The 25,653-nt window shown below is 34.2% G+C and overlaps 3 protein-coding genes across 5 annotated transcripts; 2 read left to right on the forward strand and 1 right to left on the reverse strand.

Moving 5' to 3' along the window:
- Positions 1-3,368: 3,368 nt before the first annotated feature.
- Positions 3,369-9,507, reverse strand: LOC114194147 (aberrant root formation protein 4). 2 transcript variants are annotated; one of them, XM_028084226.1, is made up of 14 exons: positions 9,313-9,507; positions 8,898-9,074; positions 8,123-8,272; positions 7,536-7,608; positions 6,380-6,555; positions 6,214-6,273; positions 5,934-6,084; positions 5,778-5,834; positions 5,411-5,682; positions 5,215-5,286; positions 4,981-5,058; positions 4,682-4,885; positions 4,236-4,287; positions 3,369-3,955 (listed from the first exon to the last, which is right to left on the reverse strand). In XM_028084226.1, exons 1-14 carry the CDS (start codon positions 9,400-9,402, stop codon positions 3,735-3,737), a joined length of 1,833 nt encoding a protein of 610 aa, XP_027940027.1. In that variant the 5' UTR covers positions 9,403-9,507; the 3' UTR covers positions 3,369-3,734. The 2 variants fall into 2 exon arrangements, with proteins under 2 accessions (XP_027940027.1, XP_027940026.1); XM_028084225.1 differs by having other exon boundaries at positions 5,778-5,837.
- Positions 9,508-9,641: 134 nt separating this feature from the next.
- On the forward strand, positions 9,642-23,787 carry LOC114194146 (trafficking protein particle complex II-specific subunit 120 homolog). The gene is made up of 10 exons (XM_028084224.1): positions 9,642-10,172; positions 10,967-11,173; positions 11,323-11,505; positions 12,386-12,489; positions 12,632-12,691; positions 13,220-13,508; positions 19,382-19,677; positions 20,306-21,183; positions 21,581-22,522; positions 23,238-23,787. The coding sequence occupies exons 1-10, from the start codon at positions 9,762-9,764 to the stop codon at positions 23,456-23,458; spliced, it is 3,591 nt and encodes a 1,196-aa protein (XP_027940025.1). The 5' UTR covers positions 9,642-9,761; the 3' UTR covers positions 23,459-23,787.
- On the forward strand, positions 14,425-16,187 carry LOC114194148. 2 transcript variants are annotated; one of them, XM_028084229.1, is made up of 2 exons: positions 14,425-15,564; positions 15,822-16,187. In XM_028084229.1, exons 1-2 carry the CDS (start codon positions 14,610-14,612, stop codon positions 15,857-15,859), a joined length of 993 nt encoding a protein of 330 aa, XP_027940030.1. In that variant the 5' UTR covers positions 14,425-14,609; the 3' UTR covers positions 15,860-16,187. The 2 variants fall into 2 exon arrangements, with proteins under 2 accessions (XP_027940030.1, XP_027940029.1); XM_028084228.1 differs by having other exon boundaries at positions 14,427-15,585; positions 15,822-15,968.
- Positions 23,788-25,653: the final 1,866 nt, after the last annotated feature.

The raw sequence follows: 25,653 nt of genomic DNA on the forward strand, positions 1-25,653 counted from the left end.
GGAAATTGAGAAATTAACATGAAAGTGAAAAAAAAAAATCGAAAGCCAAAGAGAATGAATAGAAAACCATTACCAATTCGAAGTTGCAATTGAAGGGTGAAGATTGGAAAAGAGAAATGCGGACAAATTGGAAGCTAGAAGAGAGGGAAACAAAAGGTTTTTAACTAAGATTGAGAGATGAAGTAGAGATGAAGAGAAGAGAATTAGAGATTGAGAGATTGTAAACATATTAAGGTGTGGATTGTATGAACAAGAGAAGAGAATGTATTGTATCCTAATTCTGGAAGACCTACAACACACCGGAACGAAGAAGGCGCACCATCAAGAGGAGGAAGATGCACTATCGAAAGCAAGATGCATGCTAGTTCTAAAAATGTTTTTCTAGGCACTTATTCGAAGCAAAGGAAGAAATATTCAAAAGGTCTGAAAAGATGAAATAGAGAAGGCGAATAATATTTTAACTTGGATTTGACAAAAAGACTTTGGTAATTATCAAGGTTTAGAAATCCTCCGTAAGCATGTTTTTTTCTTGAGGTTATTATAACCTCTCTTAAATAACCCCAGGTAAAATTAATGTTTTTTTGTAATGTGTTTGACTTATAGATTAAAATATGATAATTTCTTTTTATGGGTTATACGAGTTAGATCACCTCGCCCCGCCATTATCCTGCGTGGGTTGCGGGTTATGCGAGACAACCTAAATTGATCAATAGGCTAAATTATCCAATCTTCTTTGCTCTTTTGTTTATGAGCTAGCAAATCCACTTACATGACTCATCCCACATTGTCATCCTTAAAACTTAGTTCAGAGGAGGAAATTGGAATTTATCTCCTATTATTCTTTGTGTTTTGCTTGGACAAAGGACTCTGTCTCTACACATCTATGAAACTAAAAAAAACTCAATGTTGGGTTTGTATATACCGTCTTCTTTTGTAATATTCACAATTGAAGACGATTTTTTCAATTGCACATGGAATTGACATACCTTTATTTTTGGATGCTTATATCAAGAATAAGTCTCATGAATTTTTTGGTTGTGTTTTGGTTTACGTTGATTTGTTATCTGAATTACCTAACCAAATTTTGGTAGAAAGGAGAAGATATGTATTTATTGCTCATGTGGAGTAAGATAAATTGTATCTATTTTGTTTAAATCGGAGAATAATTGGTCATGGTTTATCTAATTATAAAATATTACAAGATATCAAAGCTAATTCTGGTGGTGAGAAAACAATTAATACAAATATACAACAACATTATCATTCTAAGGGTGACACTTAAGATTCAGTTCATGTGGCTCAATCTATTTCGATGATATAATCTGTCTTGTAGTGCAGTTTTTTTAGGGGTAGTAAAACGAATTAGGCCCGACAGACCAACTCATCAACCCATGTTAAAAGAGATGAAGTAGATTAAAGATTTTGATTCGTCAACTCGTTCTAATTCAGTCCGTCAATTTGACGGGCCAAAATATTGGTTGTGGTATCTCTTGTCACTAAATAACATCAGTTAATGTGGTTAAGTATGCTAATATTCATGTTTTGAATAAATGTTCCTCTGTTAAAATTTTAAAATTGTACACATAAGACATAATGAAAGAAATAAATATTAACGGCTCTTTAACATATTTGTCATCTGAATGGTTTTGTTAGATATCTCCTCTTCTGTAAATGTTTTTTTTTTCATAATCTCCTGTCTCTAAATATAAAACATAGATAATTAATTTATATTTATCTAAAATAGGTTAATCTATTTAATAACATTAAATTTATTTAATTATAATAAAAAGTAATTAATGTAAGTAATACATAAAAATAAGTCTTATAAAAAATCAAGAAAAATTTAAAATAATATATTCAAATCATAAAAGGGTATTTTAGTTTATATTTTTGCTCATGTTATCATGCCAACTTATCAATGTTTAAGATGATTCAGCTTGTTATCTCTTAAAAAGAAAAAGACAAACTATAAGAAAGTCATGGTATACAAATATTTATAGAAAATTATTTTGTATACAAAATATTATTTTTTATTATATATATATATATATATATATATATATATATATATGTTTTATAAACTAACTTATTCATAAACTAATTTTAGTTTGTACAAAACTAATTTTAGCTTATTTTTTTAATGCTTATAAAGAAACTCTTCCAAATATTCTAACAATATTAAATGATATTCAAACAGATATGAAAATATATACTAGAAAAAAGTTATATTATTATTATTATTACTATTATTATTATTATTATTATTTCGTCTAAGTATTTAAATAGCTGGTAAAAGGTTGAAGTTGAATTTGGGTGTTAAACAAATCTTTAAATGGGTCCAGTATCATTCAAATTCCTTTGTCGCTTCTTTGGTACAATAATTGGTGTAAACATATTTTATAAATCGTGTTAGTACAATAAAGTTTTACAAAAAAGTTATTTATCATCGAAAAGATAAAATGAAAGCAAAGAAAAAGGTAATAGTGAAATATAAAGACAAACGTTAGTGCTATAAAAAATATATATTTTATGAATAGTATAATTTTGTGAGAATGTCAAACGTGGGGTATGCATATACTTCACTCAAAATTTCACCTTTCAAGATTTTGAAACTATTTTGTGAAAAAAACGTGGCTAGTACTGCAAATTGTCATAAAAAAGTAAGAATGATAGATTAACTTACTTATTCAAGAAATAAATTGAGCATCAATAATTCTTTGAGAATGTTTACAATTAAAAAAAAAATTAGTTGGCGTAAATAAATATTATTGACTATTCATCTATTCATGTAAATTATAATTAAAACATTTTCAACCAATATCCACAGACTATTTTCCCATCACATATTTCTGGTGAAAATCTATCATGGTTACTTTTTTCTTTATCAATTTTATTCCCAACATGCATCATTAATGACTTCTTCCGATGCATAAAAAATATCAACAGTGACTAAAATTGTTTTAATTTATATAAATAAAATTAACTTTCTTAGCCAACATGGATTAAAAACCTAAAATAAATAATTATAAAAGAATAACTCTTATCAATATCAATCTAAATAATTATAACTATAGTAATTGTGATCAATACTAAGTAAAAATAAATTTAATCAATTGTAATACAAATATTCTAAGTAACATCAATTGAATTTTTTTAAGTCGATTGAAAAATAATTTCACCTAACATAAATCGAAAAACATCATTAACTAATAATTCCAAACTACTAAATATTATTTAGTATTAGAATATTTTTTATATTTAATGATAATCAAAATATTCTATCTTTTAATATACTTAAATCTCTACACAGACAAAATAAAAATAAAAAATTAAACAAATGAAAGGAATTCAATTTTAATGTATTTTAATTTCGTGAGAATTATTAGTTATAAGGTTATTGTACAGGGATACCATCCAAAGCATAAAGATACCTTTGCTAGTATCCTTTTCTATCTCAAATTCTCCACTGGATAAAAGAGATAAAAGAGGAAGAACTTTAACATCCAAGATCAAGTCAAGCCAAACACAGAACCGTGATCAACATCCAAGCAACTTCCCAGTTGTTTCACATCATGAATCCGATTTTCAAACATGCTGGAAATTGCATTGCATCTGAAAGGATGATTTCCAATTTGAATTGCATTTCAATAGCCTTGCTTTAGATGTTTAAATTATGAATATTTCAAAAATAACATGCATCAAAATTTTTTCCATAAATCCTGGCTAAGGGCACCTTATGTGGATTGCTTTAGCTTCTCTTCCACAAGTTCAATGCACCGGTACAACACCAACTCAAGTGGATTTAAGGTGCATACAGTGTCAACTGAAAACTCATCATAGTCACTCTTGCTCTCTGCCATTATACCTGTCACTAGGGTACGCAAAGGAAGCAGCCATTCATTGTAAGCCTTCAGTAAATTGTTCCTTGACAGCACTCCAGTGAAGTTTGTCTTTTCTGTTACCAATGAAATAGAAAAAACCTTCCAAATTAGACATAACTTTTAGATTAGATAAACACTACCAACACACTCTATTATCAGTTCAAATTTATTGATAATCGCATTTTTAAAAGTCTCATTTCATATTTAACAAGTATTAGTGATTATTTTGAAATTTTCTTCTATAACTCAAAAACTTGTAACTCCCTGATCACTGCTTCAAATAGTATATTTTTTAAATCAAGACTTCTTGTCAGTAATTTTTCCCATAAGTGATAATTAATTGATGCTACATACCTGCAGATTCTGTCATCAATACAAATCTGTATAGATTGAGGGCTGACAACATCTGTGGATCATATAATACATAAGACCATTATTTAAAGCCTTTTCATATCAGTTCATATTCATAACCCAAAAATAAATGACAATTACGCCAAAATGCTTCTAGAAAATGCATTTCAAGAAACCAGGATTACACAAAGGTTTAATAAATCATTAGGTCCCTTTATCCGCACTAACTTTTATTTTAGTTCCTATACCTAAAAGCTCTGTTTTCTGGCAGTGTAAAACTACTACAAATGAAGGCACACGAATTAAGACAAAAAAAAAATGCGTGTACATAACGTACGGTTTTTAGATATAAGAACTAAAATGAAAAGTTGGTGTAGGCAGATATACAGACCAAATGATCAATTAAACCTAACATAAATTACAAAGAACGCATAAGATAGGAAGAATACCGCATCACTCTGCTCAGGTAGGATAGGAGGTCCACCCTGTGGAGGTCTTAGAACCAACTCAGCCAACTCTATGACCTCTGGATTCCAAAACGGGGTATCTGGAAATGCTTTGTTTTCTATCTGTGGGGCATCTTTTACTATTGATCTACTATTGCAGATTGCTGTGTGCATTTCCTTCCGGATAAGATCGATGAAAATGGCAATCTTCAAAAGGGTGCAAGATCACCATTAGATGATTTAACTTTTAAAAGAAAATAAAGAACAATGCTAAACAAATTGTAATTTAGGTAGAGCATTACCATTGAGGAAGAGTCGGTATTTGTAATCAATGCTTTCAAAATGTCTAATCTTTGGGAAATTGGAATATCATCAAGTACCTAGTTTGAGTAACATTAGCACAGTACCATAAAAATCTTAAGAAATATTTTCCCAAGATATCAAGCAGTTCAACAAACATCACATATCTCTATTTCAAAAATTTCTGACTACATTTTGCATCTATAAAAGAGGCGCATCTAGTATTAGAAACTCACTCCTTTTAGCACAGCAAAGGATTTTTTTCTAAGTTCTGGCTCTGGGGCATGCATGATAGCCATTTTTACAGCCTGAAAGGTTAAATGTGTAAACATAACAGAAACATATATCATATCAGCATTTTCCTTCATTTGAGAAAGTAGAAGATTGAACAATGATAAACAAACTGAAGTCACAAATTGCAGTGAACACAACCTGCAAAGCCGAAAAAAGACTAGGCATATAAGATGACCATTCAGAATGCTCCTCATTGCAGTTTCTGGAGATACTTCCATCTGTGATGCAAAGCAAGAAGTCGATAGCATGTTTCTTTAATTCCCATGGTAGATTTACAAAGGAAAGTACTTGCTTTAATGTTCCTATTGCTTGCCACCTTTTTGTTTGGTTATTACAAAGTTCATCCTTGATGGCAGTCAAATTCTCTTTTGCAGTGTAAGCAACCTCCTCTGAGACAAGTCCCCAAATTACTAAAAAAAAAATAGAGTTCGATGGGTTAGTGAAAGGGAAAGGAAAAACAGAAAAGGCATAGATTCAATTACAGAGTAATTATTCAAGCACAAACCTGAAAGAGCAGCACCATGTTTGACATGGGATAAGAAACCCATATATTGATCTTTATCTTCTGGAAAATTGAGGAGATTAACAGAAAAATATATAGTGATGTAAATAGTGCTTACTTTTAAATAATTAATGGAAACAAGGTGAACAAGTGTACTACCTCCAAAAATGGAGCCTGCCACAGTCTCAACTTCATAAGTTGTTAGTAGACTGAGATATGATAAACCACAGTATGAAGAAATTTGTGACAGTTGTAATACAAACGAATGACATCTTGAAGCTTTATAACCTAAACTAGCTGAAATGAGAGCCTGGAGAGTGCGTGGTAACATGTTAAATCATTATAAAATCAATAAAACCATATCTCCATTTTAGTAAGAAAAGTTAGGAAGAAATACAAATTGCAACAATTAATTTTAATGCAGTATAAAAACATGCACCATGCATTGCAGGACATATAGACCAAGAAGAGATTGGAGCTTCTCCTTCGCATCCCCCTCCTAATGTAAAAGAGGAAAGAGAAAAATATCAGCAAAAGAGTTGAAAATAAATCAGCCATTTAAGTTTTTCAACAAAGAAAAGATAATTGTTTTAAAATTGACCGACCAATTTATTGCAAACTTCACATATAGAATTTGCAATCCCAACAGCTCTGTCAAATACATCCTCAAGTTCTTCTTCTTCTTCTTCTGACTCCAAAGACACGACTTTCAGTACATTAAGTATTATAGGAAAAGCTTCTTTTACTTGCTCAAACTGACGCCTCTGAATGGAAATAAAGACTGAAAAGGCAATATAAGTATAAGCTGAAACTTCTAATAATGTGGTTTAAAATCACTGACAGAACAGAGTGAGCCAAAACTAGCATTAAGGTTTTGCATTTCATCATCAAAGATACTTTTCAAGTTTAAATATTTGCTTAAGTCGTAAGACAAATTCTTCCTTGGTCATATTGCTGAATAAAATGAGCCCAATAAAAACTGCCTGCAATTGACAGCTAACAGGACTAGGTGATGTAGTATCAAGCTGAAGCTTAGGATCTTGAGAATATTTATTTTAATTAAATTTTATTTGAGATTAGATATCAAAGTCAAGTAAAAAATATATGATGCCACTTCACCCAAACAAATAATGTGCCAGATTTGATTGTCACCAGTCCTGTTAAGCTCGACATTCAAGTAACTATGTTCAACCCAAAAGATTTTGTCACACAACAATGCTGAACCAAATGCGTACAGTCCTGTAAGGAACTGCTTTTGTGGTTTCATCTCATTTATAAATTTACAAAAATTCAATAGACAGCATCCATACCTTTTAAATCATCTCTTTTAAATTGATCCTATCATTTTCTTCAAAAGTAATGGTGGAAAATAAACAATTTGTTAATAACTACAATTGATCTCTACAAACCATATAAAATAAAATTAACTTTATATTCAATTTTCCCAATATAAACATAATATAGCCATAAATTGATGCAACTCAGGCTGTGAACAAAAGAACGAGCCTGGGTTATAAATGTAAAGGTCAGAGTGACTAATGATTAAGGAATTGGTTATCTTCATATAAAGCACAGAGCAACTAAGATTCAACAAAACCAAACCCAAAAAATAAGTTCATGAAATGAATCCAGTGCCAAGTGATTTACATGCTCTACATTGGAAGAGAATTAACAAGGTAATTGCTTCCATCTTTCATTCATTGAACAGAGACTACAGTTTTGTATTCTATCCATCGATTAAAAGGTCAATGCAATAATTACCCTTTGAGATCCCTGATAACGGAGGGACAATGTAACTGGCAGCCTTGGTGATCTTACTTGAATAACCTAATGCCTGCTCAATTACATTAACAGAAGCATATGATCAATATATTAACAAAAAATAGATCAATTAAATGTCACTCTGTCACTGACATGTAGTTCTTTGCATGAAAACTATGATGTTATTATGAGGAAATTTGAGTTTTCTTTTGGATAGAAGATCATCAGATAGAAAGTGAATATTTCAAACTGAGTAAGGAAGGACTAAGGTCCAGCAGGAAGTGAACAATACAAGTGAGTACGAGGTGTGAGGGTTAAGTGATGGGCTGTCAAAAAGAGGGAAGGAAATGGATCTCAAGCCAAAGATACATCATGTGGAATGAGATGTAGGATTATCAGAAAATGTGGAGGTTTCGATGGTAACTGTGTCTTCCACATTATATATTTTAATTTGTATTCTCCATTGAAATTTGTTCAACAAACATCCAATAGGTAATAGTATTGTCAACTAGCAAGGGAGTATTAAAGTGAAATTGTGTGTCTTGGAAGTGCTAATATACATTTACTCACAATAAAAACAAACTCACATTACAGAGAATTGAGAGCATATCCCTTGGACCACATTTCACTATAAAATGATCGATGATGCTAGTTGCCATGTCCAAAAATCTACTTGAAATCCTCACAAACTTTGAAACAGCCTTTGGCAGTTCAAAGGAAAGGGCATCAACAACTTCCTGTCACATCACCAAACAATCAACATCACATTCTTAGTTTTACACTAAACTGTGAGCTCGAAAGACTATATGATACAAATAATAACATGGTTTTCCATAGAATTATTAATCTCCCATTTCTAGTCCCATAAAAGGGTTCTTGAATAAAAGTATAACTAGATGCCTCCCATGGTTCCAGCTTCAGTGCTGCTAGCTTTTCCACATAGCCAGTGTAAAGAAACCATTGGATGGAAATTGAATGACTCAAGTCATCTGACCTTCATCTAATGGTTCCAAGTTGTTGACTGCAGGGAATCGTGTTTTCATGTCTCTAAATTTTTCTTTTTTCTTTATTTTTTCAAGGACGTAATTGAATAAATCTCTCCACACAAACCTTTATAAAATAAGAAGATAAAATGAATTAAGTTTCTCACATAAGATAAAATCAACTTATGCACTTACCTTTCATTGAAGCTCATTTAAATTAGCTTCTCTAAAAGCTAAAGTGCAATAGTAGTAGCTTAAAAAACTCAACGCATTTTTTCTTTTCTCCTCCTAAAACTGATAAAGAAATACATCCAAGCGGTGGCTGAGGCTGATATGAAACAAGAAAACTTAAAAAGCTCGAATGCGAAAATTCACCCACCTGGTCAAGGGAAGGAGAACAAATATATCTGTGGATCTCAGATATAGCTTCAAATGCTTCATTCTCAGCACGTTCACTATCTGGATCAGACACAGCACCATCATAAACAGAATCAAGAAACTTGATAAGCTCCGAAACCGTGTTTTCAGACTCATGAAAATCTCCAGCCTCAACCAACTACCAAGTATAAAACATCATGACAGTCATCACCATGTTAGTAAACAAGTATCCTTTCAACTCTAAACATCACAAACATAAGCATTCCTTTTAAGAGTATCAAGCTTTCATTTTAAAAATTAACAGCAAAAACAATAATCTATACCAATAATATTTGCAAGAGTTATTATTATACACAAACAGAAATAAATAAATTTCACAAAATCAAATTTCCTGAAAAAAAGGTGAGTGATCATACTTTAGAGCATGACTCGAGAACTCTTCGAAGATTGTTTCGAATCTCAGAATCCCGAAAGGACGCAATTTCGCGCTCTACAGAGACAGACATGAGAGTGAAATTTATAGGGAAACAAACTTCGACACTACTACGAAAAACCCCTTAAAGAACAAGACGAGGGCAAAACAGTCATTAAGTTCGAAGGTGGAGAAACACTGAGTACAAAAATATAAAAAATACAAAAACTTAAAATCGTGTATTTTAATTTTCTAGTAACTAATCTAATATTTAAATTTTTATAATCTTATCTTATGATATTAAAGTTCTTTACTTATTAATTTTCATTGTAAGGTATATAGCAAAATTTAGGAGGATATAGAAGTAATTTCAAGTTTTCTGAGATGTTGTTGGTTATTATTCCGCAGCGAAGTTGGTTCGGAAAGAGGAAGTAACCAAGCACCACCATCGCAATGGAGCCGGAAGTTAGCATCGAAGGATCGGCGATGATTCAGGTGGCAGTTGTTCCGGTAGGAGCGGTGCCGTCGAACGTGCTGCGGGACTACTACTGCATGCTGCTCCCGCTGCACACGATCCCGCTCTCCGCCATCAGCTCCTTCTACACCGAGCACCAGAAGTCCCCCTTCGCCGTCCAGCCCTGGGACTCCGGCTCCCTCCGCTTCAAGTTTGTCCTCGGCGGCGCGCCGCCCAGCCCCTGGGAGGACTTTCAGTCGAGCCGCAAAACTCTCGGCGTCGTCGGCATCGTCCACTGTCCTTCCTCCCCCGATCTCGATGCTGCCGTCGACCTTTTCACCAATGTCTGCAAGTCCTTCCCCTCTTCCCTCGTTGAGCGCTGTTTCGCCTTCTGCCCTAACGATTCGCAGGTCGTGCTTCGCTTTCCTGTTCAATTTCTTATTTTCGTGGCGATTTGGTGAAGAAATGGGTAAAATATGAAATAATAACGTAATATTTCTTTGGTTTAATTTCCCAGTGAAGGAATGGATCAGAAAAAACAAACTGTCTTACAGGATTTTATAACTTTAATTTCGTTTATTTTGGCAATTCGATAAACAAGATGAAACAATGTTATAGGTTTTTTCGTAATTTCCTCTGTTTTTGGTGATATGGTAAAGAACTGGATCGGAACAAAACTGTTATGTTTTTTCTTTTTACTTTAATCTTCCCTGTGTTGCCATTTTAGTGAAGAAATGGATCAAAGAAGATAAAGGTTCTGTCGGTTTTTTCACTTTATTTCCGCTGTTTTTTTGCAATTTAATGAAGAAACAGACCAAAGAAAAAGTTCTGTAGTTTATATTTCTCTTAAGTTGCTGTTTTTGTCAATTTTTACTGAAGAAATGGATTGAAGAAAAAGTCTTGCATGTTTATATCTTGCATTTCCTTTTTTTTTTTGTAATTTAGTGAAGGAATGGATCTCAAAGTAGTAGTCCTATAGTTTTATTTCTCTATTTTTGTCATTTTTATTGAAGGAATGGACTGAATAATGGTTATGTAGTTTTTTTCTCTGGTTTTAGCAATTTAGTGAATAAATGGACTGAAAAGAAACAATCTTGTAGTTTTATGTTTTCCTTAATTTCTCTATTTTTTGCTATTTAGTGAAGAAAGGAATCAAAATGGAATGGCCTTATAGTTTTTTTTTTTTTCATCTTTGGTTTTGTAGCTTGAAGAAGGAAGTAAGAAAGGGGGAAATTTGAGGTTGTTTCCTCCTGCAGATCGTCCTACATTGGAGTTCCACTTGAACACTATGATGCAAGAGATTGCTGCGTCACTGCTTATGGAGTTTGAGAAATGGGTGCTTCAGGCAGAATCTTCCGGAACCATTCTCAAGACGCCTTTAGATTCTCAAGCTAGTCTCAGCTCAGAGGAGGTGTTCATGTTTAGGTGTCCTGATTTTATTTTATTTTTTTGTATTTTTAGTGGTGTTATGTGAAAACTATTTGCTTTTGTTTTAGATTGATGGTTTCTGCTGTGGTTTAGTTCGGTTAGGTTCATGCTCGAGTGTGTTGTGGACTGCAGGTTATCAAGGCCAAAAAGAGAAGGCTAGGGCGTGCCCAGAAGACCATTGGTGATTACTGTTTGCTGGCAGGGTCCCCTGTGGACGCCAATGCCCATTATTCTACTGCATTGGAACTTTCCAGGTTAACTGGTGATTACTTCTGGTATGCTGGAGCATTGGAGGGTAGTGTCTGTGCCTTGCTGGTATTTTCTCCTCTTCTCCTTTCATTATTGTTTTATTTGATATTAAACGTTATGGCCTGTATGGTCATGCAATCTATGTGTTGTGTATTTTATGGGACTTCGTTCGCTTTGGTTTGTTGATTGTACTTGTCATCTGTCTGAAAATTAGAACTTCTTTTTATGATTAGTTTTAATTTTTAAAACTGATTGAAGATCATGCACTTTGGCAATCGTATATTATTGATCTACCTACTTGAATTAACTGTGTTACTAGTGCTTTATTTCTTATTCAGTTGCATGCAATGTTAGCAGAACAGAAGTATTCATTTTGTAACTATCTAAGTAATTATAAAGTATCAGCTAGTTAGTGGGCCATAGTGCCAAAGAAAACGCACTAATGATTAAAATCCTTGTCCTCATTTGGCACTCAAATTAAATAAGATATTTATCTTAGTCCTTGAAACAGAAGAATGAGATGTGCAGAAGACAATCATATGAATCTTTCTGACATTTGTTTTCTCTGGATTATGGATAGATATATATTGTTAGGGTGTAAGATTAAAGGTCAAAATTAGTTGAACTTGGAAATGATGTATATCTGATATAATTTGGTTATTGATTTATTATTTAGAGAGTTGCAGTTCTATTGAATCTAAAGCTAAACTTAGGCGCTACTGTTGTTTCTAGAGCTGCTATGACATAGCATGCATAGTACCTATGGCCGTCTTCACTTAAAAATAAATAAATAATTTAATAGTTTTATAAAATGAGGTAGTGACAATGCAAGGGAAAGAATAAGATGGTAGATATATGGTGACTTACTTATCCTGATAAGTGGGCAGTGTGACTTTTGCCTGCATTCACATCTCTATCTTTTAATTAATTTATTTTATTGTACCAGATTGACCGAATGGGCCAAAAAGATTCAGCACTGAAAGAAGAAGTTAGATATCGTTATAACAGTGTGATAGTGAATTACAAGAAGTCACAAGATAATGCTCAGAGGTAAGAGGCTCCGCTTTGAGTGTGATAGTGAACATAATTGTGCTTTCTCTAATTATATTAATCTTTTGTATTTATACCTCTCGCTGTTTATTCCAAATACTACTGGTTGTCAATCTTAATTGTTTTTAATCTTTTTATGCAGAGTTTCTCCCCTTACTTTTGAACTTGAAGCTACTTTGAAATTAGCAAGGTTTCTTTGCAGGTACATTCTTTTCTGTGCTTTTACTATGGGATAATTGAACTATGTTGATGTGTTGTGAATAATAGGTACAGCTAAGAGTATTTTTAAATAAAGATTATGCACCATATTTATTCTGACATGAATTTTGCTGTTCATTTCTTTGGCTTTTAGAATTTAGATCAACATATCTGCTTATGCTTCACAAATTAAATGTGCTATGGGATAACTGAACTATGTTGATGTGTTGTGAATAATAGGTACAGCTAAGAGTATTTTTGAATAAAGATTATGCACCATGTTTATTCTGACCTGAATTTTGCTGGTCATTTCTTTGGCTTTTAGAATTTAGATCAACATATCTGCTTATGCTTCACAAATTAAATTTGCAAAAGCAATGAGTCCGATTAATAAAAACAGTTGAGATATAATCTGATTATCTTTGCCATTGTATACACAAATTTAAAGAAATTTGAGGTGCTGTATTTCATAAAGCAATATTCTTGTTTTCATTATTTTACTTCAAGTTATCTAAATTCTCTCAATTAAAAGGAGAGAGCTGGCCAAGGAGGTGGTGGAGTTGTTGACCACAGCTGCAGATGGTGCTAAATCTTTAATTGACGCAAGTGATAGGCTCATATTGTATATTGAAATAGCTCGTCTGTATGGAAGTCTGGGATACCATAGAAAAGCTGCATTTTTCTCAAGGCAGGTTGCACAGTTATATCTGCAGCAAGAAAATAGATTGGCTGCAATTAGTGCTATGCAAGTTTTGGCAATGACGACCAAAGCTTATCATGTTCAAAGTAGATCATCAATCTCTGATCATTCTTTGCACAGTGTGAGTTACCGAGCCTAACCAATCAGAACACCAAATTTTGTTATGACAATTGGTATGCTTGAAATATATGCATGCTATAATTAATTTATGCATTGGGCAGAAAGTTATGCTTGAAATATATGCATGCTATAATTATTAGTCGCTATGATGATATTGCATTACTGCTTAGATGTGATTTTGGTTTTTTTTTTCTTAGGTTTGGGAAAACCCAAGTCCACGTTGTCTAGAAATAGATTCAAAATACAGTATATAACTGATGACAATTCTCACCTTACAATCTAGTTTTGTTGTAATATTGAGTTGAATCTAGATCATTTTTTATTAGGAAAAACCCAAGCCTCACATCTAGTAGAGATACCAAAATACAATATATAAATGGTGGCAATCTTCACCTTTAAGCTTGTTTTGTAATGTTGAATTAGGCATAAACCATTCTGTAAGAGCTTAAAATGTTGCCGGCTCTTTTCTCTAGTTGGTTTGACTAACCTGACCCCTTGTCTAGGTTGTTACTGCTCATAAATTGTTGAGATGTAATATTTTATTTATCATGTATGGGATCCCTTCTTTAGGATCAGGGTTAGGACTGGGCCTTGACTCTTTGTATTCTGCTTATTATTTTCTTATATAAATAGTAGTAAAACAGTAACAGTGATAAGTTTTTTCACTGTTTCATTTATCTGAAATCTCTTCAAGATGGTATCAGAGCCAGAACATGAGTCTGGTTCATCTTCACTGTTTGTCACAGTGACTGTCATCGTCCGCCGTCTTCCGCAACTGTCCGCCGCCGTCCGCCGCACCGTCCGCCGTTGCCGCCGGCGTGTATACTCCGGCGAAGTCAGGGTTAGGTGCGCCTCGAGGAGCGCAACCCATCCCCGCAAGTCACGTCCCCGGAAACCTCCGCACGCGCTACCACGCTCCGCCTCTCTTCGGCGACCTTCAAGCGCGTGTACACCACGCGCCGCCTTCCCGGCGCCGGAATCGCGCCGCGCCACCGTCGTTCGTCTCGCCGGAGCCTCCTGGTCTTATATCTGCTCTTGGTTCTCTGTTTCGGTGACCATATCTTGAACCTAGGGTTTCTTCTCAAAAGTTAAGTTTTTTTTAATGGCTTCTACGGGTGGAATGTCTCCCTCTCTATCAGCTACTCCTATTATTACCTCTGCGAAACTGAACTGGAAAAATTACTCCTCTTGGTCAGCTTCGGTGGAGTTGTGGTTTCTTGGTCAAGGCTATCATGATCATCTTGAAAAAGAGGTCTCTACTATTTCAGAGGAAGAGAAGCAGAAATTGGATTTTCAGTTGTGTGCTGTTTTATGGCAATCAGTTGAGCAAGGGGTCTTAGACATTTTGAGACCTTACAAGACATGCTTCTCTTTTTGGAAAAGGGCACAAGATATTTTTGCTAACGACATTCAACGCCTCTTTGATGCAACTCAAAGAGTAGCCTCACTCAAACAAATCAATCATGATATGGTTTCTCATATAGGAAAGGCTAGGGCTGCAGTAGAAGAATTGAAGAGTTTTTTTGTGGCTGATTCATTAGAAGATATCAATAAAAAACTTGATAAGTTTTACATGGTCTTAATTCTGAGGAGCCTACACTCGACTTTTGATCATGTGCGTGATCAAGTTTTAGCTGGTGATCAAATCCCTTCGATGGACAACTTAGTTACTAGACTTCTTCGTGTACCTACATTGGTCAAAGATGAAAGTTCAACTGATGTTTTTGAAACATCAGCAATGGTAGCACCACGAGGAAGAGGAGGAGGTCGGAGCAACCGTGGAGGACGTGGTGGTCGAAGTGGGCGTCCTCAATGCTCATATTGTAATAGAATGGGCCATACCCAAGACAAGTGTTATTCCTTACATGGTTTTCCCGATAAAGCTGCTCATGTGTCCAAGTCTGATCATTCAGAATCTAGAATTTCTGATGAAGAGTACCAAGAATTCTTGAGGTACAAATCTGAGAAATCCAACAATCCTGGCCCATCCTCTTCAATGTCAACTGCATGCATCTCTCAATCTGTGGAAGGTCTTAGTCCATGGATTCTTGACTCAGGTGCCTCAGATCATGTCTCTGGTAACATTTCCTCATTTTCCTCCATTTCCTCTCCCAAAAGTCCTCATTTTATTACTGTTGCAAGTGGATCCAAAGTGGCATCTCAAGGAATTGGCAAAGTTTCTTTATCACCTTCACTAAATTTAAACTCTGTTTTGTACATTCCTCATTGTCCTTACAATTTAATCTCTTTGAGTCAATTGACTCGTTCCTTAAATTGTTCTGTAACCTTTATTGCTAATTACTTTGCTATACAGGAACATGGTACGGGTCGTCTGATTGGAGAAGGACATGAGTCACGGGGACTTTATTTCCTAAAACCAAGCTCCTCAGTATCTTGTTTTGCAACTTCATCCCCAAAACTTTTGCATGATCGTTTAGGTCATCCAAGTTTGTCCAAGTTGAAGATGATGGTTCCGAGTCTCAAACACATTCAAGCCTTAGATTGTGAATCGTGTCAGTTAGGAAAGCATGTTAGATCTTCCTTCCCTAAACAGTCTGAGACACGATGTAATTTTGCTTTTTCTACTGTTCATTCTGATATTTGGGGACCAAGTCGTGTCACTTCTTTTGGTTTTAACTATTTTGTAACGTTTATTGATGAATTCTCTCGATGTACTTGGGTTTATCTAATGAAAGAAAGATCGGAACTTTTATCCATATTTGTGTCCTTCTTTAATGAAATTAATAACCAATTTGGGAAGACAATTAAAATTCTCAGAAGTGATAATGCTAAGGAATATTTTTCTGCTGCATTTTCCTCATTTTTATCTTCCCAAGGAATTTTACATCAGTCAACATGTGCTCATACTCCACAACAAAATGGCATAGCCGAAAGAAAGAATAGACACCTTATCGAAACTGCACGCTCTCTCATGTTGAATACCAATGTTCCTATTCATCATTGGGGAGATGCAATCCTCACTGCTTGTTTTCTAATCAATAGGATGCCTTCTTCTTCTATTGAAAATAAAATTCCTCACTCGATAATTTTTCCAAATGATCCTTTGTATCGTGTCTCTCCATGTGTGTTTGGATGTACTTGTTTTGTTCATAATGTCTCTCCAGGTCTTGATAAACTTTCTGCAAAGGCTATTAAGTGTGTCTTTTTGGGATATTCTCGCCTTCAGAAAGGGTATAAATGTTATTCTCCCTCAACCAAAAGGTATTATATGTCTACTGATGTTACATTCTTTGAGGACACACTTTTTTTCTTGTCCTCCATGGAGGAGAGTTCATCTGTTCAACAAGTCCTTCCTTTACCATCCTGTGATCCCTTGGTTCTTCCTGACACTCAACCTCAAAATGCCAATGACATTGTTCAACCACCTCTTCTCACATATCAGCGTCGCACTCCAGTGACTCCTTCCTTGCCTAAAGACCCCTGTGACTCAAATCCTTCTCCACCAGATTCTCGAATCATGGATCCTTCATCCTCTTCATCTTCTCTTGACTCCGATCACACTTGGCCTATTGCCCTTCGGAAAGGTATTCGCTCTACTCGTAATCCACATCCTATTTATAAATTTTTGAGTTATCATCGTTTGTCTCCTCCATATTTCTCTTTTGTTTCCTCCTTGTCTACCATTAAGGTTCCTAAGAATGTTGATGAGGCACTTGGTCATCCTGGATGGCGATAAGCCATGATTGATGAAATGCAGGCACTTGAACACAGTGGGACTTGGGAACTTGTCTATCTTCCTCCTGGTAAGAAGTCTGTGGGCTGTAGATGGGTCTATGCTATTAAGGTTGGTCCGACTGGTGCTGTAGACCGACTCAAAGCCTGTCTCGTCACTAAGGGGTATACTCAGGTTTACGGCCTTGACTATTGTGATACTTTTTCTCCTGTGGCTAAAATAAGTTTTGTTCGTGTTTTTCTTGCTATGGCTGCCATTCGCCAATGGCCTCTGTATCAGTTGGACATTAAAAATGCCTTTCTTCATGGTGATCTGGAAGAGGAGATATACATGGAGCAACCTCTTGGGTTTGTTGCTCAGGGGGAGTCTGGGTTAGTTTGTAAGTTGCATCGTTCTCTCTATGGCTTGAAGCAATCTCCTCGAGCTTGGTTTGGTAAATTTAGTCGTGTTGTGCAGAATTTTGGATTGAAACGTTGTGAAGCGGATCATTCAGTATTTTATGGTCATACTTCTCCTGACAAATGTGTTTATCTTATGGTTTATGTTGATGATATTGTTATCACAGGAAATGATATCACTAGAATTGCTCAATTGAAGAACCATTTGTTTAGCCACTTTCAGACCAAAGATTTGGGTCGTCTTAAATATTTCCTTGGTATTGAAGTGGCGCAATCAAAAGAAGGTGTCATCATTGCACAGAGAAAATATGCTCTTGATATTTTGGAAGAAACAGGTCTGACAAATTGCAAGCCCATTGATAGCCCTATGAACTCAAATCAAAAATTAACTAGAGATCAAGGTGAACTTTTCTCAGATCCAGAGAGATATAGAAGGTTGGTTGGAAAACTCATCTACATTACTATAACAAGACCTGATCTTTCTTATCCAGTGGGAGTTGTTAGTCAATTTATGCAAAATCCCCACATTGATCATTGGAATGCTGTGATTCGCATTCTCAGATATGTAAAAGGGAACCCAGGACAAGGATTGTTGTATGAGAACAAGGGAAGTACTCAAGTTGAAGCGTATTGTGATGCAGATTGGGCTGGTTGTCCAATTGATAGAAGATCTACCACAGGGTATTGTGTATTCCTTGGAGGGAACCTTGTATCTTGGAAAAGTAAGAAACAAAGTGTTGTTGCTCGATCTAGTGCAGAGGCGGAATATCGATCTATGGCTCTAGCTACATGTGAACTAGTATGGATTAAACAACTCCTTCAAGAGTTGAAATTTTGTGAAAATGAGCAGATGAAGTTATATTGTGACAACCAAGCAGCCCTTCACATTGCCTCCAATCCGGTGTTTCATGAGAGAACAAAGCATATAGAAATTGATTGTCATTTTGTTAGAGAAATTACTATCCAAGGATCTTGTTACAGAGTTTGTCGGCTCTAATGAACAACTTGCAGACATTCTGACTAAATCTTTAAGAGGGCCTAGAATTCAATTTATATGTTCCAAGCTTGGAGCATATGATCTATATGCTCCAGCTTGAGGGGGAGTGTTGAGATGTAATATTTTATTTATCATGTATGGGATCCCTTCTTTAGGATTAGGGTTAGGACTGGGCCTTGACTCTTTGTATTCTGCTTATTATTTTCTTATATAAACAGTAGTAAAACAGTAACAGTGATAAGTTTTTTCACTGTTTCATTTATCTGAAATCTCTTCAAGATTTTCTTGCATTGCTCTGGTGGTGGTTAGGAATGAAATAAAAATTGAAGCCAGGATAATAATAATAGAAAAGCATTTTGAGCATTGATCTATATCTCATGTGTCAAAAAATATAGTGCTTTGTTTTGTTGAATTTATGGTGAGAAGAGTAAAAGTCCATCATCACAGTGGAAACATATACAAAGATGTTATAACGTTTGGTCTTGAAAGGATTTATCTGAGTTTGAATTATTTATATCTTGTGTAGCTAGTTTGTCAACTATATGGCATTAGCGTTTTTTATTTGAATATATGTGCTTCCATATAACTTGTGCACACTGAGTTTTCCTATTGGCATTTTGTATTTGAATTTTTTAGAGGGTAGCACAAATAATCCAAATATAAAGTTTAGTATAAAAACATTTACTAAAATCAGAGCTCAAACAAATTTGATAGTTGAAATGACTTTTATTATTGACAAGCTGCGCATTTATAAAATTAGGACTTAAGTTGCTGCATCTTTGCAGAATGGAATTGTATCAAATCATGCTGATAGTGGGAAAACAAACCACCAATCAGCAGTCTCACTATTTGAGTCTCAGTGGAGTACCCTCCAGATGGTTGTATTAAGAGAAATTCTACTCTCTGCTGTGCGTGCTGGTGATCCTCTCACTGCGTGGAGTGCAGCAGCCCGACTCCTTAGATCCTACTATCCTCTAATAACACCTGCTGGGCAAAATGGCCTTGCTAATGCACTTTCAAATTCAGCTGACAGGCTGCCACCAGGAACTCGCTGTGCTGATCCTGCTTTACCCTTTGTGAGGTATTTACTTGGTTAAAGATTTCTTTTCCCACAACTCTTATCATGTTTAAGTCATACAACAACGATGACAACAATGATGATAACAATCACCACCAAGTCATTTTTAGCATTGTTGGGGTATATCATGATTAAATCGTAGTGTCATAATCCTTTTAATGGTAGCTCATTTGTGCTTACGCAAAATGAAGCTAGAGTTAATGGTGACTGACATTTATTTGAATAGCTGCTTATAACTACCTTTTTCTGAATATTCCCTATCAAAACTTGAACTTCATTCCATTTTACTGTATTTTGACTCATCCGATATATGGTGTTGAATATTCCCTCATCAATGCGTTTATATTTTTCTGTTTATGTTGTCATATCAAATAGGTATTTTTGAGAGCTAAGGACAATGATTGAAGTGTTGTCTTGAATGAAATAACTAAATTGCTATGATAGCATTAGAAAAAATGTATGACAATAAAATGGGTTTTCAGAATCCTGAGATATTTAACTTTTTCCTGTGGGAAATCTTTATCATTGTTTTCTGCTTAGGGATCATTATTAAGTTTTTCAAATACTAATTTCTTGAGTCACAAATTTGGAAAACTAACAAAAGAGCAACTTGATTACTAATTGCTTCCAGGCTGCATTCATTTCCTCTCCACCCAACACAAGTAGACATAATAAAGCGCAGTTCTGCCAGAGAAGATTGGTGGGCTGGTGCTGCTCCTTCTGGGCCTTTCATTTATACACCATTCAGTAAAGGAGAGACTAACAATGTCAAGAAGCATGAGCTTATTTGGATTGTTGGAGAACCTGTTGAGGTCTTGGTGGAATTGGCAAACCCATGTGGCTTTGATTTAAGGGTTGATAGCATCTATCTATCCGTGCATTCTGGAAATTTTGATGCTTTCCCCGTAAGTGTAAGCCTTCTACCAAATTCTTCAAAAGTGATCACCTTATCTGGTATTCCAACATCAGTGGGACCAGTTTCAATTCCTGGGTGCATTGTTCACTGTTTTGGTGTTATTACTGAACATCTGTTTAAAGAGGTTGACAATCTGCTTCTTGGGGCCTCACAAGGGCTGGTTCTTTCTGACCCTTTTCGATGCTGTGGATCTCCAAAGTTGAAAAATGTGTCTGTGCCTAATATTTCTGTAGTACCACCACTTCCATTATTGGTATCACATGTTGTTGGAGGTGATGGAGCCATCATTTTATATGAAGGAGAAATTCGGGATGTGTGGATTCGCCTGGCTAATGCAGGTACTGTTCCAATTGAGCAGGCCCATATTTCACTGTCTGGAAAAAATCAAGATTCTGTAATTTCATATTCTTCCGAAACTTTGAAATCTTGCCTCCCTCTGAGACCTGGAGCAGAAGTTACATTCCCTGTGACCTTGAGAGCCTGGCAGGTTGGCTTGCTGGATGCAGATGCTGGTGCAGGGAAGACTGTCTCAGGGAACAATTTGAGGCATTCCAAAGATGGAAGCAGCCCATCGCTGTTGATCCACTATGCTGGTAATGTCTTCAATTACAAGCAGTAATATTTCATGTTTTCCTCTGGATTAGCTTATCTGTTCAATCTGCAGTGTTTACACTGGAATACATTAAGATCAAACCTTTTTAATTTCTGGATTGCGATATTTAATTAAATTTGTTCCCCTTTTTTATTTTCTTTGTCTTCACACTTTTCCCTTTTATTATACCAATGTCATTGTTTACTTGCATGCTATTCTGTAATTAACAAAAGCTCCCATCTCATAGCGCACTGGGATTATGTATTGAGCAGATATATGCTTTTTAATGATTTTCATGGTGTCATTTTCTCATTTCGTAGCTTCATATGTTGCCAGGACCATTATTATCTTGTGTGAAATCCTTTATATATGCAACCAATGCTGTTTTTCTATTTCAGGTCCGACGAAAACCTCTGAAGAAACTACCACGAATGGATCTACTGTGCCCCCTGGCAGAAGGCTTGTTGTTCCTCTGCAGATTTGTGTTTTGCAGGGCTTGTCCTTTGTGAAGGCTCAGCTTCTTTCAATGGAATTTCCTGCTCATGTTGGTGAAAGTCTTCCGAAGTTGGATGATGTAAATAATAAGTCTACTGATGAAAATGTTAACTCAGAGACAAAAATGGACAGATTGGTGAAAATAGATCCTTTCAGAGGAAGTTGGGGGCTGCGATTCCTTGAACTTGAGTTATCTAATCCAACTGATGTTGTGTTTGAAATCAATGTCTCTGTCAAACTGGAGAACTCAAGCAGTGAGAACAACCATCTTGCTGATCAGGGTGCAACTGAATTTGTCTATCCTAAAACAAGAATTGATAGAGATTGCTCAGCGAGGGTTCTAGTGCCTCTTGAGCATTTTAAATTACCCGTTCTTGACGATTCCTTTTTTATGAAGGATACCCATTTAGATGGGAATGGAGGAAGAAATGCATCCTTCTCAGAGAAGAACACCAAAGCTGAACTAAATGCTTGCATCAAGAACCTTATATCTAGGATTAAGGTTCGATGGCATTCAGGACGGAATAGCTCTGGGGAGTTAAATATCAAAGAAGCTATCCAGGCTGCTCTCCAAACATCAGTCATGGATGTTTTACTTCCAGATCCATTGACGTTTGGCTTCAGGCTTGTTAGAGATGGTTCTGAATCAAGAACAGCTGATCCTGATAAAGAATCTGAATCTGCTGCTTCCAAAGGTTCCGTGATTGCTCATGAAATGACAGCAATGGAAGTTGTGGTTCGTAATAATACTAAAGATATGCTCAAATTGAGTCTTAATATTACATGCAGAGATGTAGCCGGTGAAAATTGTGTAGATGGTACCAAAGCGACTGTTCTATGGACGGGTAATTCCTTGTTTATTAAGTTTTTTAGTCCCTAAACTTTCCTAAAATTCTAATTTTAATCCCTACAGTTCTTTGTTCATGAAATTTTCTTCCATTAGCATTTTAGTTCCCGTTGGTAGTATTAGTGTTAAGTGATGACTTGATAGTCACGGCATCAACCGTGTCAGGTGCCATCTCATCTCATCAATTTTTCTGACGTGACAACTACATACATATTTTGGGTAAATTATGTTTCAGTCTCTAATCTTTTCAAAAAATTCCCTTTAATCTTTATATGAAATTCACTTTTAATCATTCAACAATCTTTTTACCAATCTTATTCCCTTAACTATGATTTTCATTGCTTTTAGTCTTAATAGATGATGGGAAATCCAAAATCAATGATAAATATAGTTGAGACTAAGACTGCAGTAAAATTTAATTTCATGAAAAGATAAGGAACCAAGATTGGTCAACAAAAAGTTAATGGAGTTGAATTATTTAAAATGATGAAGGACTGCAAACATAATTTATCCAAAAAATATTAGTAGCTGTCACGTTATCACTTAACACAGACTTAACGTTAAGAAAAATTCAGGACTAAAATTAGAATTTGAAAAATTTGTAGGGACTTAATAAGTATTAAACCTTTTTTAAGTTAATGACTGCCTTTTCTAATCAGCATGCATTTGAATTGGTGTCACTGTATTTGCTTGCCTGAATCTCTCTTTTTCAGGTGTTCTGAGTGACATTGCCATGGAAATTCCCCCACTTCAACAAATCAGACACTCGTTCTGCCTTCATTTTCTTGTCCCTGGAGAGTATACACTACTTGCTGCAGCAGTGATTGAGGATGCAAATGACATTCTTCGTGCTCGTGCCAAGACCACCTCGGCTTCTGAGCCAATTTTCTGTCGTGGACCACCCTATCACGTTCGTGTCCTTGGCACTGCATGAAAATTTTCCATTGATCAAATTTGAAACTGCAGATTTCATTCACAATTTACACTCTCAGTATGAGGTTTTCCCTTTGTTATCTAAGATAATCCTCAAGCTGCAGAAGGTGACGCATGTGGGGTTCTTCTGCTTCAGATTTCTTTGATATGAACTTTCCAAATTAAGAGTTCATGGGAAGACATGTATTATGATAAGATATAGAGAGTTTGAGAATTTTGTTTATTTTTCCAAATACTGATACTTGTTTCATTTTCTTAGACATCTCATTTGATTGTTGTACGAATTCTCAACACGGCTTTGGTAGATAATTTACTTCATTATTTTACACAGTAAGAGGCCTTCATTGTTAACAAATTGATCTTCTTTAACATAAAAGTTATTAAAAATTTAAATAAATACACTTAATTTTTTATAAGCTTAAAACATGTTACAGTATTATTTAACAAACAAGACTAGTAAGATGTTCTGAAAACTTTATTTTTTTTTATATAAGAATTAAATAACTATTTTTCAAGAATAAGGAAAATATTTAAGTTAATCCATTTTAATTACTGAAAAATATTTTAAGTTTATTTAAAATATATTTATAGAGTTAAATGGTTTTGGTGAAAATTATATTAAACTAATCATAATTTAATAAATAACTCTTTTTACTAATGAATTGAAAGTATTATTAGTAACACATTTTGTAATGCACTATTTTGAATACATCGTTTGTTACTAGTTATAATCTACTAAAAATTACACTAGCACTGTTCCATCACATGAAAAATATCTGTATTTAATTTCTCAAAATATGATCCTAATTAAGATTAAGATTTTTCAAACGAGGATAAAAGCATAATTTAACCAATGTTTTACTTATACTTTCTATTAATAATATATCAATCAAAGTACCAACTTGCAAGAAGAATAAATATCTTAACAAATTATTTTAAAATAATGAAAGGTATACCAAATTTGTTATTAATACAGTGGTCTATTTTTATTGTTTGGTTAACAAAAATACTTACTTCTTTCTTACTTGTATAAAAAAACCATAAATAATAACAAAAATATGCCAAATCACGAAAATAGTAGTAGTAATATGAGTGGTTGAATCTTCTTTAAATTATTTTTATTAATATAAGTATTATAATCATGTAATATATATATATATATATATATATATATATATTAATAATAATAATAATAAAAAGATTGTGATAGGATGAGTTCATTTCTTTTTCTGCATCAATATTTACTATTTATAATTTCATATGTTAAGTTTTTTATTTTTCAAAATTAATTGTGTAAAGCGTGAATTAGGCCAAAATTAATGTTTTATTTAAAAAAAATAACATGTGATGCATTATTTGTCATGTAAGATCAACTTTAATACAGTAAGAAAAATAAAGACAAAATTTTCAATTATAAATTAAACTTCAGGACCGAAAACAGATTTTTTTTTTCTTTAATATAAACACCATATTTTTTCATTGTGGTTAATAAGTTGAAGATAAAGACTAATACTGTTGTTTAGTTTTTTTTTTCTATGTTTGGGAATATATAAACAAATCATATATGTATTTGTTTTTCTTTGATTTATTTTTGTATATGAGTTGGTACTTTATACATAAGTATATATTTTTCTTTATTAAAAGAATATTGCTAATATTCTTTTTTGGATGATTTGTAATCAAATAATAAGTGTTCATGCAATATAGGTGGTTTTTTCAAAAGTAGTCACTTTTTTCCTTTCCAGAACAAACATTGTACTTGAGAGTTGTAGTGCATCTGTATTTACACATACATTCTCTTTGGTACCATACATTTACTTTGCAAGGTTGAATTAACGGTTATTAATAAAAAAATGCACTCTTACTAGTATGAACTCAACAAATTAAAAAAAAAAAAAACATAAATAGAACATGATACTTATATACTCTTTTGACAAACAAGCGATACCGTTTTAGGATTGACAAGTGGAGAAAGATTCTTCTCCTCAAAATTCGAATTGTTGTATGAAGTGAAGTCTATTAAGTTTGGAATAAGTTTAAAAGTATATAGACAAAGATAATCTCATGTTAATTTTGGAATTAATTACCTTTTAACTATCTTAAAACATTAAAAAAAAAAAGGAATAGGTAATCAGTGCAGTTTTAACACATTTTATTTTTTTATATTAAAAAAGTAAAATTTTATTCAATAATTTT

Source organism: Vigna unguiculata, chromosome 8 (genome assembly GCF_004118075.2).
Source record: "Vigna unguiculata cultivar IT97K-499-35 chromosome 8, ASM411807v1, whole genome shotgun sequence".
In the NCBI taxonomy this organism is placed as follows: domain Eukaryota; kingdom Viridiplantae; phylum Streptophyta; class Magnoliopsida; order Fabales; family Fabaceae; genus Vigna; species Vigna unguiculata.